The following is a 13,967-nucleotide window of genomic DNA, read 5'->3' on the forward strand; positions in this document are numbered from 1 at the left end:
AACACTATCAAGCCCACCACCTTCAAAACAACTTACAATTTATACTAAAAAAGAAGAAATTTCAAACAAATTATCACCTACTACTGTGTTACAATTAGAGCCATCCAAAAAAACTCCACATTGTATGCTAATATTGTATAAACTATTATGTTGCATTGTATTTTCATGCAGTGCATAAGACTTTGAGGGTTATAATATACAGTTCAACAAGATAACGTATTATTTTCTTATAGAACAACATGAAGATATCAATTTTCTTTAAGTGACTTTTGTTCACAGAATGAAATTCAGTTATTGCCCAGAGGATAAAAACAGAAGAACATGAGCCATTCAGAAACTCAGAAATGAGATTTCCTGAACATAAAGATTAACAGATCAGTCAACAGTCAATAAGGAAAAGAGTTAAAAAAAAAAAAAGAATACCAAAAAAACCTGGAGCCAGAATGAACAAAGTGTACAATGTACAATGACCACCATTAGTAGTGGTAAGTGTAAGTTGGGTACCTAACTAATATACAAATACCAGAGTTCCCCTGGTTTCCCACCAGGAATCTGACATTATACTGCTTAATAGCCAATTGTGCCAACATTGCCATCTTTTGACCAGCCAGCAGCGCTGATTAAATGTAGTTTAAAATTACCCTTAAGGGTACTCATGTATTGGTTGAGATGGTTTTAATTATTTTATAATTGCTTTACTAATGATGGCTTCACCATTTGACCCCTTCTTTAGACAAGGAGTCATGCTATTGATTTTTTTTATTATTGTTTTTATTTATTTATTTATATTTATATTATTTATTTATTTATACTCTAAAACTTGGTTTAATTTGCCCATGCAAATCCAATAACAGTTTCACATTTCATAGCTACAGTGAACAGGATTCTCTGTTTACCGGTTGCTCTTGCAATAATTTTCCTTTTTGAGATGAGGAAAACAGTATTTTCTTCATCCGGCTCAGAACTGGCATTCTCATCTGATATCTCATAGTGTCCAAACAACTGAAAAAATAATAATAATAATAATAATAATAATAATAATAATAATAATAATAATAATAATAATAATAATAATAATAATAATACAAGTATTTTATTACAGTTATGTTACTATGACAGTTGTACTACGTTTTACTGCAAGCTCTTACTTAGAAGACAAATGTTTCAAAGTTAACAACAGGTAAAATGTATTTTTCATCAGCTGACCCAGTGAAATAGAGCATTGGTTAAAAGAAATGTTATTGTAAAATTACAATTAAACAGACATAATGAAGGAACAGTAATTTGAACACAGATATATAAAAATGTAGGTGGTTATGTTTTTATGTCTGAGTTCATGTAATTTTATATTGCTAACAAAATCATGAACATCGGCTCAGTACTGGCCCTTGAAAAGTGGGTTTGATTAAGTACCATGGAGACCAGCATAAAAGGTACTGCTATTATCTGATAGCACAACGAAGATAGGGTCGCATTCACAAATACTTAACTTCATCAGTAATTTAAAGACTGTCTCTGTTGATAAAAACGTACTTGACGATGGTATTTTTGCACTGAAACAAACGTGTACGTATCTAATTTGCACATTTAGATTTGAATGCAGGCTGGTTAACTTGAGTTTGCTCTTAAAGTTCACAGGGCCTGTGCAACCAAACAGTATTGGACTCGGATATCGAATACATTATGGGTGGACAAGTAAACACACTTGTATCCCTTTAAATTTTGTAATGCTTAAATGGGTTAGATTGCTATAACTTAATCATTTTCAATACCTATACGAACCAATTCCAACAACGCTGTAAGAAAAATGAATGCGCAGTATTATTACAACACTACACGGGTCTCATCCCAGCAGCAGCAAGCGTGTCTGTCTTTTATTCTATATCGATATACCAGAAAGTATTACAAATGATATTTTAAAAGGCACCGGCCGACGTGTTTACCCTGTAGTTATTTTTGTTTAATGTCATTAGGAATCAATAATGGATTACCTTTGATCTTTCACGCTTTAAAGAACATACACTTACTTCACTCCAGTCTAGCGGTGCCTCTGGGTTTGAGTTGAACTTCTTAAATACAGATTTGAGATCCTGACTTCTGACTTCATACCCAAAAAGGACACGGACTGACTTGCAAAACTCGTCATAGTATGTGTTCCCTGGCGTGAAAATGAAACAATAAAAACAAAAAAGAGGGAGAGAATTGTATAAAATAGATTAATTGTAGAGGTCGGCTTGAAAAACAAAAATACAAAGTGCTGGTGTTTAAATAATGTAAGCTCATTATTTGCTGATATTAAAAGGGTTAAAGTGATGCATGTTCTTTACAATCAAAGTTAAATACAACACCAGCTCCAAACAAACCGATTCATAAAGCAGTCTGTGGTTGCCACATTTTTGTTGTATTTTATTTTTCATTATTATTATTATTGAGCTTCTTATATGCACAGCAACCAAAAAGTATATTGAGTGTGAAGTTCATAACACAAATGCTAGTGTACATTTGCTGTGGAACCGAAGCAATACTGCATTTGTACTGTAGCGTCAATGATAAACGCACGAGCCGACACACGCCACAATGGTAACCAGTGGCAACATATTTTGGCACATGTGATCATGTTTTTATCACATAAAACATATCATCTGAAATGCCGTCTATATTAGGTACAGTGCATATTTAAAATTGTGATAAACAAGTTCAGGTATTTTTGCTTGTTTCTTGTTATTTTTAAAACGCCAAAAATGGTTTGTTTCCTTGGTTGGGGAGGGGTTACTGTACAAGCTATACACGGTCGAGTATAAATGTCACTACTCACCAGCCACGGAATTTTTTTTCTTTTCAATTTGGTCTTTGCTTTTTCTTCTGGCTATGTCTGTAAGCAAAAGTTGGAACTGCTCCAAACACAACTCGAAAGTTCTGCTCGAGAAAGGTCTACCCAACTTGCTACAAACTGTGCGCTCCTCTCGAGTCACATTCGACATTTCAATTTGATTTTAACCATTGGGTGGAAAGCAAGCGTTCATAAAGAGTCCTTGTTTAATTCATGGTCTGATCAATATCTGCATCACCCAGACGCAACAAACGTTTCAATGAGGTGTATAACTGTTGTTAACGTCTTAGCTGGGAATATCGGAGGAAGCGTGCCCCTGTTGCTCATGCGTAGTGAGGTAAAACCGGCAGGGACTTTCCCCACATCACGGTACAGGGTCCTACCGGCCAGGCGCCAAATGAGCGCAGTGCGACCTGCAGGGCTGCCCTTGGTCCTCAAGAGGCCGCCCGTTTGCTGTCTGAAATCCGCTCTCGAGTGCCAGGGATCGGGGAGCTCGGCATCAGTTCTCCTGAGTTGTGTTGGGAATTGCTGCGGTGAGGGGAAAAATTATTGGATACTTCATTTTTAGGAAAATAAATAGTATTTTCTATTTTTATTTTAAATACAAATTTCAGAGACTATTTCTATTTCAAATATATTTCAATATGGATGTAGAGCCCATAAATAATGTACTAAGAGGATTACAATTTATCCGTGTATTATAACGTAACAATAAAAAGTTTTTAAAAAAATCCTGTAGATTGTGAAAATTATTTGGAAAGAGGTTAAAAAACAAAAAATAAAATGTTAAACAGTAAGTAAACCTTAATGAAAACTAATTATTCACTAGTTTACACACGAAACACATCCTAATGTAAAACTTGAAGGTAACTATCGTTCATTTTTCAATTATCTACACATTTTCTTTAATCTTTTTAATCGTTTCACAGGTCATGTATTATATCATGTTATATACATGTATCTTATTTTATCCGTTTGTTTTCCCTTTTGAACAGCTTTATTCTACAGCAGGTCGAGTGTTTTCTGGTAAAATATTCCATTAAGGAAGGTTGCTGAGGTCGCCTCCTTTAATAATGATATACGTTGCTTGGAGGTATTATTGTTCTGCAAATAAAATAAACAATTTTTAAGCGCAATGATTGTTATTTAAGTTTTGGAGGTATGACACAGGCCCGGTTTTTGGGATGGAACCGCATAACAGTCTCGCGTTTTGATTGGTCCATGTCTGTCACATGAATACGTCGTCACACGAGTGGAAAAGCTTGCAGGCATTTTTAACATTGTGATCAGAGAGAGAGAGTAATCTGCTTTCCACAACCTTACCATTAAAATATAATGTGGTATTACGCTGTACTGATATAACAAACTATGAGGAATTACTTTATATAAATTATCATGTTATGCACGAATGTAAGAATTGGCTTTCTGTGGTGGTGTACTTTTTTCTTTCAAGTAGCATATATCTATAATCGTTTTTGCGATATATTTTAATATAAAACATATACGCTATTGCAGTTTTGTTACAGGATACATTAGTTTATCTCTAATGTAATCACAGTTTTACATATAGACTGCCCCTGTTTTCATTTACATCGCAAATTCTGGGCCGCTTTACTTTTCAGATAATGTCCCAAATTCTGGGCCGATTTGGTTTGCAGATAACATCCCAAATTCTGGGCCGCTTTGGTTTTCAGATAATGTCCCAAATTCTGGGCCGCTTTGGTTTTTAGATAACGTCCCAAATTCTGGGCCGCTTTGGTTTTTAGATAACGTCCCAAATTCTGGGCAGCCTTGGTTTTTAGATAACATCCCAAATTATGGGCCGCTTTGCATTTCCGAATTCAGCCCAGTTTTGGGGAATCAGCTGACAGCCGAGTTTCTAAGTCATGCATGCACAGTTTACCATAAACTGGATCGTGAATTCATTTGAGAGTAACCCTTAGTACATTAATCAAAGTTCATGTATTTTTTACTCTCCCCATAAATCTTTTTTTTTTTTAATGAAAAAAACAAAAATGTAAATGTTAAAAAACGTATTTCTTATTACATGAAGAAACTACATTGCACTGAAATAGATACATGAAAATTAATTTAAGCAGTCGTTTTCCTTTATTAAAGGCTAATATTAAAACACATTTTTGGGAATGAACATGGTATTTCGAAAAAAGGACATCTCGTTTTCTTATGTAACGTCCATCAATATATTGTAGTGTTTCAGGTTCTTTTTGGACAGAAATGAGACTGCAACTGTGAGTAGATGAAGGCCGTTTATTTTGACAATAATTAAATAATCACAAAATAAAATCATAAAGTGAGGGAAAGGAGACTGGGAGTCAAAAGTGAAAATAAATGATTGTAGTAATTTTTCTTTTACCCTACCCTTCCCAGTCTTTTACCCGCCCCTCTTGTGCGCAAAACCTGAACTCCAATTCCCCTCCACACACGTGTACCACCATGCAACCCTGGCACGCACACACCACCATGCAACCCCTGCACGCATACACCCACCATGCAACCCCTGCACGCATACACCCACCATGCAACCCCTGCACGCACACACCCACCGTAGCAATTCTTTGCAAAATATATTTTCGGGTATTCAGCCTCATTCATGTCTATGGCAGTGTTATAAAACACATTTTCAGGCATATCTCTCGAACCCGAGCACGCAGAACCACCATTCAAAGTGATATAGACTCAGGGGAGCACCCCAAACCACCCCCTAAAAAGGTGTGGTGGTTCACCCAAAAACTCATGTCATGACGAAAAAATTCACTTTGCCAAGCCGTCCTGGCATTTGAACCATGAAAATGGTGACTCCTTGTGCGGGGCCCCATGGGGCCCCACCGCAAAAAAAAAAATCAAGTTCCTAACCCCCACAGAACCCGAGATACGCCCTGTCAAAAATGTCCAAAAACTACCCTTTTCGGGGTCATATCTCCATGACCCCGGGGCCTAGAAACCGGGTTGAACTTCCTATGGTCATGTCTGGGGGCCCTCTTTCACAGGGAGCCACCCGTTTTCAAATGCTACATTTTCAACAAATTTACACATTTTCAGCATGATGGCATGTCAAGGTTGCATTTCCAATAGCTTTTGAGCTCCAGGTTGGCAAAAAAAGTCTAAACTGGTGTCCTTTCTAGCTGGGGACACGTCGCTTGGAGGGATCGACAGGGGCCCCGAGGTGGACCTCCATACCGATTTTCAAGTCTTGGGGACTCCCAGAACCCGAGATACAGCACCCTGAAAAATGTCTATGGGAAATCCCATTATAAAACCCCTTTGGGGCAACGCCCACCATCTGGCGGTGGGGTGGCGTTTGAACCCGTGGCTGATGTCTTGCTATAGCTAAGACTCTTGTGCACGCAAAGAATGTCCTGAGTTTGTTGGCCCAGGGGTCGTGGAGATACGGGTACGATAAGGGACCACCCCCTTCCCTATGGCAAATCCCATTATAAAAACACCATCGGGGTAAGGCTCGGCCAATGGTGGTCGTGGGTCGTACGAACTCGAAGGAGCCCATTTTCTTTAGCTAAGATTGTTGTGCATCTAAAAAGAGTACAGAAGCACCAATTTAAGTCCATTCCAAGTGTTTTGTGATCACAGTATCAGCCTGAGTGTATCGGAGCACAGTTTTGCACCAAAAGCGAGGGGAGGCGAAAAAAAGCACTATATACCCTATTCTTTAAGATATCACTTTGCAGTGCAAATTTGAGGAACGCAACCACTTAGCAACTTGCAAATTGGTACTGCAATTTAAAGGCCTGTAGTGTCAGACTGGTAGTGCCTAACTGATTAAAGAATTAAGCTTACTGTTTGTTGTTCTGTCCTAAACCAGCAGTTTGTCACCCAGATTTATTAATTAAACGAGGGGGTGGTCATCAGATTATTCTCCATTTTATTGTAACTGAGGTACCGTTCAGTTGAGCGAAAATTGTAAAGGGGTACTCGAGCTGAAACCTCCAGATAGAAGGGGTACAGTTTCAAAAAAAGGTTGAAAACCCCTGACCTACAGTATAAATGATCAGGAATAGATAAGGGAAATGCTGACTAATACAATACAATAGGATTTATTTGAAGTTGTTGAAGGGCACTGGTCTCTTAAACCCAGAAGTTCTGATAAACCCCTATGCCTCACTATATATTGATGGACATTACATAAGCAAATTAGATGACCTTTTTTTTTTTTGATATACCATGTTCCTAAATGTTTTCTGAGGAGAGTAAAAAATACATTAACTTTGATTCATGTACTCTTAAATGAATTAACGGTCCAGTTTATGGTAAACTGTGCATGCATGACTTAGAAACTCGGCTGTCAGCTAAGCAGAATATCTAAAAAACTGGCCTGAATTAGAAAATGCAGAATTCGGAACGTTATCTGAAAACCAGAGCAGCCCAGAAATTGGGATGTTATCAAAGCGGCCCAGAATTTGGGACGTTACCAAAGCGGCCCAGAATTTGGGATGTTATCTGCAAACCAAATCGGCCCAGAATTTGGGACATTATCTGAAAAGTAAAGCGGCCCAGAATTTGCGATGTAAATGAAAACAGGGGCAGTCTATATGTAAAACTGTGATTACATTAGAGGTAAACTAATGTATCCTGTAACAAAACTGCAATAGCGTATATGTTTTATATTAAAATATATCGCAAAAACGATTATAGATATATGCTACTTGAAAGAAAAAAGTACACCACCACAGAAAGCCAATTCTTACATTCGTGCATAACATGATAATTTATATAAATAATTCCTCATAGTTTGTAATATCAGTACAGTGTAATACCACATTATATTTTAATGGTAAGGTTGTGGAAAGCAGATCACCCTCTCTATCTGATCACAATGTTAAAAATGCCTGCACGCTTTTCCACTCGTGTGACGACGTATTCATGTGACAGACATGGACCAATCAAAACGCGAGACTGTTATGCGGTTCCATCCCAAAAACCGGGCCTGTGTCATACCTCAAGTTTTGGTTAGGGGGCCGGTATAGAGTTTTGGTCAGGAGGCCGGTGTAGAGTGTTTTTTGTATAGGGCAGTGGGCTAACGAATGTGGGTTTGTATCTTTCATGTTTTTCCAAAAGCAGATACAGGTATTTTAATTCGTTTTTTGTATGTGACAAAATCAAGCAGTTTCATTTAAGCGTAGTATATTGTGATATGATTTGCTTTATATTAATGTAGCAGGTAAACGTTCTACGGGCCTAGTCATGCACATCACTGCTGTTTTAATGGGGGGAGGGTCCAGTGTTCTTTGGGCCCCAGGGCCTCAAGAAGTCTTAATACGCCTCTGGTGTAATAAATACACGTTGGTTAATAATTTCTGCTAATAATTCCTGAAATTGTCTTCTTTCAGCTCTTAAATTAATCCTGCAACACAAATCCTGAGCAAAACCAATTTCCTCACAGTTTCCAATTCTAAAGTGGGTGTTACAAGAGGAAAACTGATTACAAGGTGAATAGTATTTTTCAGAATGGGTACCTGTTTACAGATTTTAATTATAATTATAGGCTGCTGAGGAGAGAGCTTTCAGCCAATCAGAGAGCTGCTTTCCTCTGCTATGTGTCACCACACCTCACAAAGAAAGAGTTTATATATATATATATATATATATATATCAGCATGGCTGACATCACACCCTATATGAGCTCTTGCTCCCTTTTCTTTTATATGTGCTAATATTTCCTGCCACACAAGCACTCACTATCCTGAAAGCCTATTAAAAAAAGACATGACGTTTATTGATTAAATATAATAGTTGCATTTCTGATTTTCTAATGTATTGTGACCCTGCTTTACCAGCTTTTCGTCTGGCCAAGGTGCAATTGTGGACTTCCATGCCAAAGAATGCTTGTAGTTCTGACTCCTTTTGTAACTTTGAATATGAAATATTTGAGTGGTTGTTTGTTTTCCAGGACTTGTTAGTGACTGTGGGCTATTCCTGTATTAATGTATGGGTTGGCCAAGATAACTGATAACTGGAAATGTTATTAACACTCAACCCTACCTTGAAATATACAGTACATTACAAGATTACTGTATTTTGTAATGTGGCCACCGATATCAGTATGATACAGCTGTCAGCCAATTCATGGGACACCACAGATTTAGGTCAAGCAGCAGGTTGTTACAAAGGTGCATGAACTGAATGTAATTACTAAAGGCAAAGCAACACAAGTAGCAGCTTTTAGAAACTCTTACACCTACCCACCAAACGACCAGGCTCGACTTAAACTTGTTTACTGATGCACTCCTGAACAAAACAAGCACATTGACTGCCTCCTGTTTTTTGTGTTTTTATGTATTTGTTTTGTTGACAGAAATTATGACTGGCATGAGGTTTTCTGTATCCTGCTTACTACATTTTGAATTTGGATTTAGGGATGAGATCAAACTTACTGTAATATTCAAAATGTATTCCTCAGATGCAACAAAACCCTCCCCACTCACCTTTTCCAGGCTGCAGCCCCTGCTCTACTCCCTTTCATTTTCTCTCTTCTCAACACCTCTCTACTCTCTGGCTCCTTTCCCTCTGCTTTCAAAAAGGCCTGCATCACCCCCATCTTAAAAAAACCCTCCCTTGATTCCTCATCTCTCCAGAACTACCATTCTGTCTCCCTTCTCTGTTTCCTCTATAAAACCTTCGAGCGAGCGGTACATCGCCAGCTCTCTGCTTTGCTGTCAAAACATTCTCTGCATGACCCCCTCCAATCTGGTTTTCGCCCGGCACACTCCACTGAAACTGCTCTTCTCTCCATCACAAACTCTGTACTCTCTCCTTGCGCCAACTCCCTCTCCTGTCCTAATTCTCATCGACCTCTCTGCTGCCTTTGACACAGTCAACCACTCTAGTCTCCTGTCCTCCCTCGCTGACCTGGGACTCTTCGGCACTGCCCTTGCCTGGTTCTCGTCCTACCTCTCCGATCGCACATACCAGGTGTCCTGGCGTGGCTCACCCTCTGCCTCTTGCGCTCTTTCTACAGGCATCCACCAAGGCTCAGTCCTGGGACCCCTCCCCCAGATCATCACTGATCCTCCACCACATTTCACAGTGCGAGACACTGTGGCTTGTAGGCCTCTCCAGGTCTCCGTCTAACCATTAGATGACCAGGTGTTGGGCAAAGCTGAAAATTGGACTCATCTGGGGGTGCTTCAGCAAGGCTGGAATCGGGCAGATTTGTCTTTGTGAAGGACGCATGAATCAAGCCAAGTACAAGGTTGTCCTGGAAGAAAACTTGCTTCCTTCTGCTCTGACAATGTTCCCCAACTCTGAGGATTGGTTTTTCCAGCAGGACAATGCTCCATGCCACACAGCCAGGTCAATCAAGGTGTGGAGTTAGGACCACCAGATCAAGACCCTGTCATGGCCAGCCCAATCTCCAGACCTGAACCCCATTGAAAACCTCTGGAATGTGATCAAGAGGAAGATGGATGGTCACAAGCCATCAAACAAAGCCAAGCTGCTTGAATTTTTGCGCCAGGAGTGGCATAAAGTCACCCAACATCAATGTGAAAGACTGGTGGAGAGCGTGCCAAGACGCATGAAAGCTGTGCTTGAAAATCAGGGTTATTCCACCAAATATTGATTTCTGAACTCTTCCTAAGTTAAAACATTAGTATTGTGTTGTTTAAAGATGAATATGAACTTATTTTCTTTGCATTATTCGAGGTCTGACAACACTGCATCTTTTTTGTTATTTTGACCAGTTGTCATTTTCTGCAAATAAATGCTCTAAATGACAATATTTTTATTTGGAATTTGGGAGAAATGTTGTCAGTAGTTTATAGAATAAAACAAAAATGTTCATTTTACCCAAACACATACCTATAAATAGTAAAACCAGAGAAACTGATAATTTTGCAGTGGTCTCTTAATTTTTTCCAGAGCTGTATATATATATATATATATATATATATATATATATATATATATATATATATATATATATATATATAATTTCTTAAGTATTAGATTTTCTAGTTTGGGTAGCCCTGGTAAGTGTGAATTATTGCAGAATCTTCAAAAAATCAGATCGATTGGATACATTTAGGTGCGATTGTGTGTCTGAGTGCAGTAAGATATGCATCTTTCCATTATCATGGTGAATTTGTCTTAGGTGAATTACTCTCTGGGATCCATATAGTCAATTTTGAGCTGCAATCCCTGCTGATATTCCCTGGGAATGGTCACCAGCTAAGAGTTGGGAACTGGGATAAAAATGTACTGGCCTCTTTCAGGGCACCCAGCATGTATATGCAATCCTAGACAAGATTTACAACAGATACAGTCAATGATCATGTGTGTCCCCATCTAAATACGTAATGCATATCAAAAGTGACACGTGAAGTAAAGATAACACGACAAGCCCTTTCTCATCCAAATTTCACCCAACAGCAGGTGTTAGTAGACCACAGTAGTTTCAATCAGATACAAAGAGCAGCTTCTCTCACGGGAGAGAGAGAGATATGTTACATATGTTTTAAATATGTTAATTGTAAAGATGGAATTTACCCATCATTGCTTTGGCAATACTTGTAATAATCAGTCATGCCAATAAAGCACTTGAAATTGAAACTGAAAATTGAGAGGGGAGAGGAGAGAGGCGAGAGAGAGAGAGAGAGAGAGAGAGAGAGAGAGAGAGAGAGAACTCCAGTTGATGAAACAACTCACATGCTATACCGTGAGTTAATCCAGCAATGAATTTGAGAAATGCCACTGAGACCGACACAGAGTACTTATTCAGCACTGGTACATATACACTTCTCGCCTGTACCATTAGGGCTATAGGCATCCTCAGCTTTTGCAACAATGTGCTTATATTAGTGCTGTACTATAAGTTTAAGAGGCTATGAACACCAACAAATCTGTTTTTGTTGAATATAAGCGTCAGTGACCTGCTAGTTTCTGTGTTTGGAGTAAGTTTTACCTTTGTGTCCTGCATGAAGGGAAGATGGGTTTGGGACTTGGCAACATGTGCTTGGGATGGGTTCAGCAACAGCTTAATTGGTAAGCAAAATGTTTTAATTGTATGCAAAAGATGTCATTTACACTAGAATTTGTATTATATTTTAATAATTTAGCAGAGCATAACATTACACATTGATAATTAACTTCAAAAGACATTTTGTAAAGTCTTTGCTAATGTTGTGGTCCATGTACAGCACTGCAGGTAACTGCATGCATTTTAAAATACAGAATGCAAATTGCAGTTCTTTAAATGATCATAGTATACAATGTTCTAATGATAGTAACCGTCCATTCCATTATTTAACAAAGTAAAACATCAAACATCTGGTACATTACTTTTTATTTTACAGCAAAATACATTCTACATGAACCATTCCCTAGATATTGTAATGAATTATACCTGTATTTTGGATTGATGCAATACTATACTGTACTTTAAGGGAAAATACCTAGTATTATTTTTTAAACAATTTTGTTCCACAAAGTAATATTGTTTTTAATTAAAAGATGATTTCAAGTTTAAATCATATTTTCAATTAAAACTAAGTGTTTAATTATGGGATCACAATTATTTGGTGATGGTTGATAAGTAAGTGAAATAGCTGAAGCAGTTCCATTCAGAAACCTTTACCATACTCCTTACTAGCAATAACTTCAGTTTAAATTAATTACTTTTAATCAAGTCACACCAGAAAAAAGTAAACTGACAGACAGACACACAAGCAGACAAGCATATGGCAAATGGACAGTTTTGCCTGGACCCATTTTACACAAGCTTCTGAAGATGTGTGTGGTGGCTTGTCCAATTCTGCATGACCACTAAAACCGAAGAAATAACCATCATGTGTGCCGGTTTCAAATGTTTACATTTTCTGGTCTACTGTTTCTTACTTGTTAGTAAACTAAATGTGTTAGAAACTTACAGTTCATGCCAAATGATCGATATGTGGGACTGCAGTGGCACTGAAGCCAGTGCTTCTGTACCAAGGGGCAAGAGTAGCACAACCCTTATAAAAGTTTGCCACTATATTATTATCCAGGGCAACTTACAATTGTTACAAGATTTCACATTATTTTTACATACAATTACCCATTTATACAGTCGGGTTTTTACTGGAGCAGGTACTGTGTGTTTGCAAACATTTACTGCAAAATAAAACCAACCTAAAGTGGTCAGTCCTAAGGTAATTTATCACCAATATAATAAACATTATATGAATATTTAACTAGTACCAAAGGAGTTAACACACATTGTGAGAATAGGCAGCAACAGTATATATTTACTGTAAAATAAAAATAGACAGGCACTCTTTCTCTCTGAAATTGCCCTCCATGTTTCTAATTCTTTGAACATGCTGTTTCTTTTAGTATTGCCCCAGGACTTTCATCACCAGACAAGAAAGGAACAATAAGCCATTTAATTGTCCATTAACTACTGTCTGAAAAAACTGTAACAGAAGAATGCAGTGCAACATTGTATTTTGCATTATTATTCTGGTCTACGCAATGCTGTCAGTTTAAGTTTATAGTTTTATAGTAGACATAGCTCTACAGTTCTGTGCCTCCATAGCAACAGCCTGAAAAGATGTTGATTCCACTGAGGCTTTCTGGTGGCTGCCAGACATAATGTTTTCTAGATGACAGCATGTTTACTTTTCAGTCATGCATGAAGGTACACAGATCAAGATGGTTTTTTCCTGGATTTCTGTATTGTGGATTGCTGTATCTTTACCAGTGTGTGTTGCCATTTTAAGTTTATACATCTACAGCCATGCCAAAAGTTTTGCATCGCCTTATAGAATTAACTAATTTTGCTTCATAGTCAAGTGAAACCTGCTGAATAATATTATGTTAACTTCAGTAGTTCGGGACAAACACCAATCACAAAATGTTTTAGTACAAATATTTATTGTAGAGAGTATGTGATTTTACAGAAAAGTATGCTGTATATACACATTCATTTGGCATCAAACCTAACTTGATTTGAGGGTTCGCTGCCTGGCAGACTGGACGAGGCTGAGACCCCCATTGATAAAACATAAAAATTGTTATTAAGAAAGGTGGAGATGGGGAGGTGGTGGGTTACGATGAAATCAAAACGCAACTGAGAGATAAGTGAAGAGGGTATTTATAGTGCTAACAATTTAATTAGCTAAATGTG

General features: G+C 37.9%; 1 protein-coding gene across 1 annotated transcript in view; it reads right to left on the bottom strand.

The window, feature by feature from the left end:
* LOC117411280 (WD repeat-containing protein 64-like) overlaps positions 1 to 9,498 on the bottom strand; it is a 59,221-nt gene extending 49,723 nt beyond the window's left edge. The window contains exons 1-4 of the mRNA XM_059025928.1: positions 9,445 to 9,498; positions 3,214 to 3,358; positions 2,028 to 2,158; positions 897 to 1,002 (exon numbers count right to left, since the gene is read on the bottom strand). Of these exons, the coding sequence (XP_058881911.1) occupies positions 897 to 1,002; positions 2,028 to 2,158; positions 3,214 to 3,358; positions 9,445 to 9,498 (436 nt within the window). The remainder of the gene's footprint in view (positions 1 to 896; positions 1,003 to 2,027; positions 2,159 to 3,213; positions 3,359 to 9,444) is intronic.
* Between the last annotated feature and the right edge of the window lie 4,469 nt (positions 9,499 to 13,967).

Source organism: Acipenser ruthenus, chromosome 6, assembly GCF_902713425.1.
Source record: "Acipenser ruthenus chromosome 6, fAciRut3.2 maternal haplotype, whole genome shotgun sequence".
Taxonomy (NCBI): domain Eukaryota; kingdom Metazoa; phylum Chordata; class Actinopteri; order Acipenseriformes; family Acipenseridae; genus Acipenser; species Acipenser ruthenus.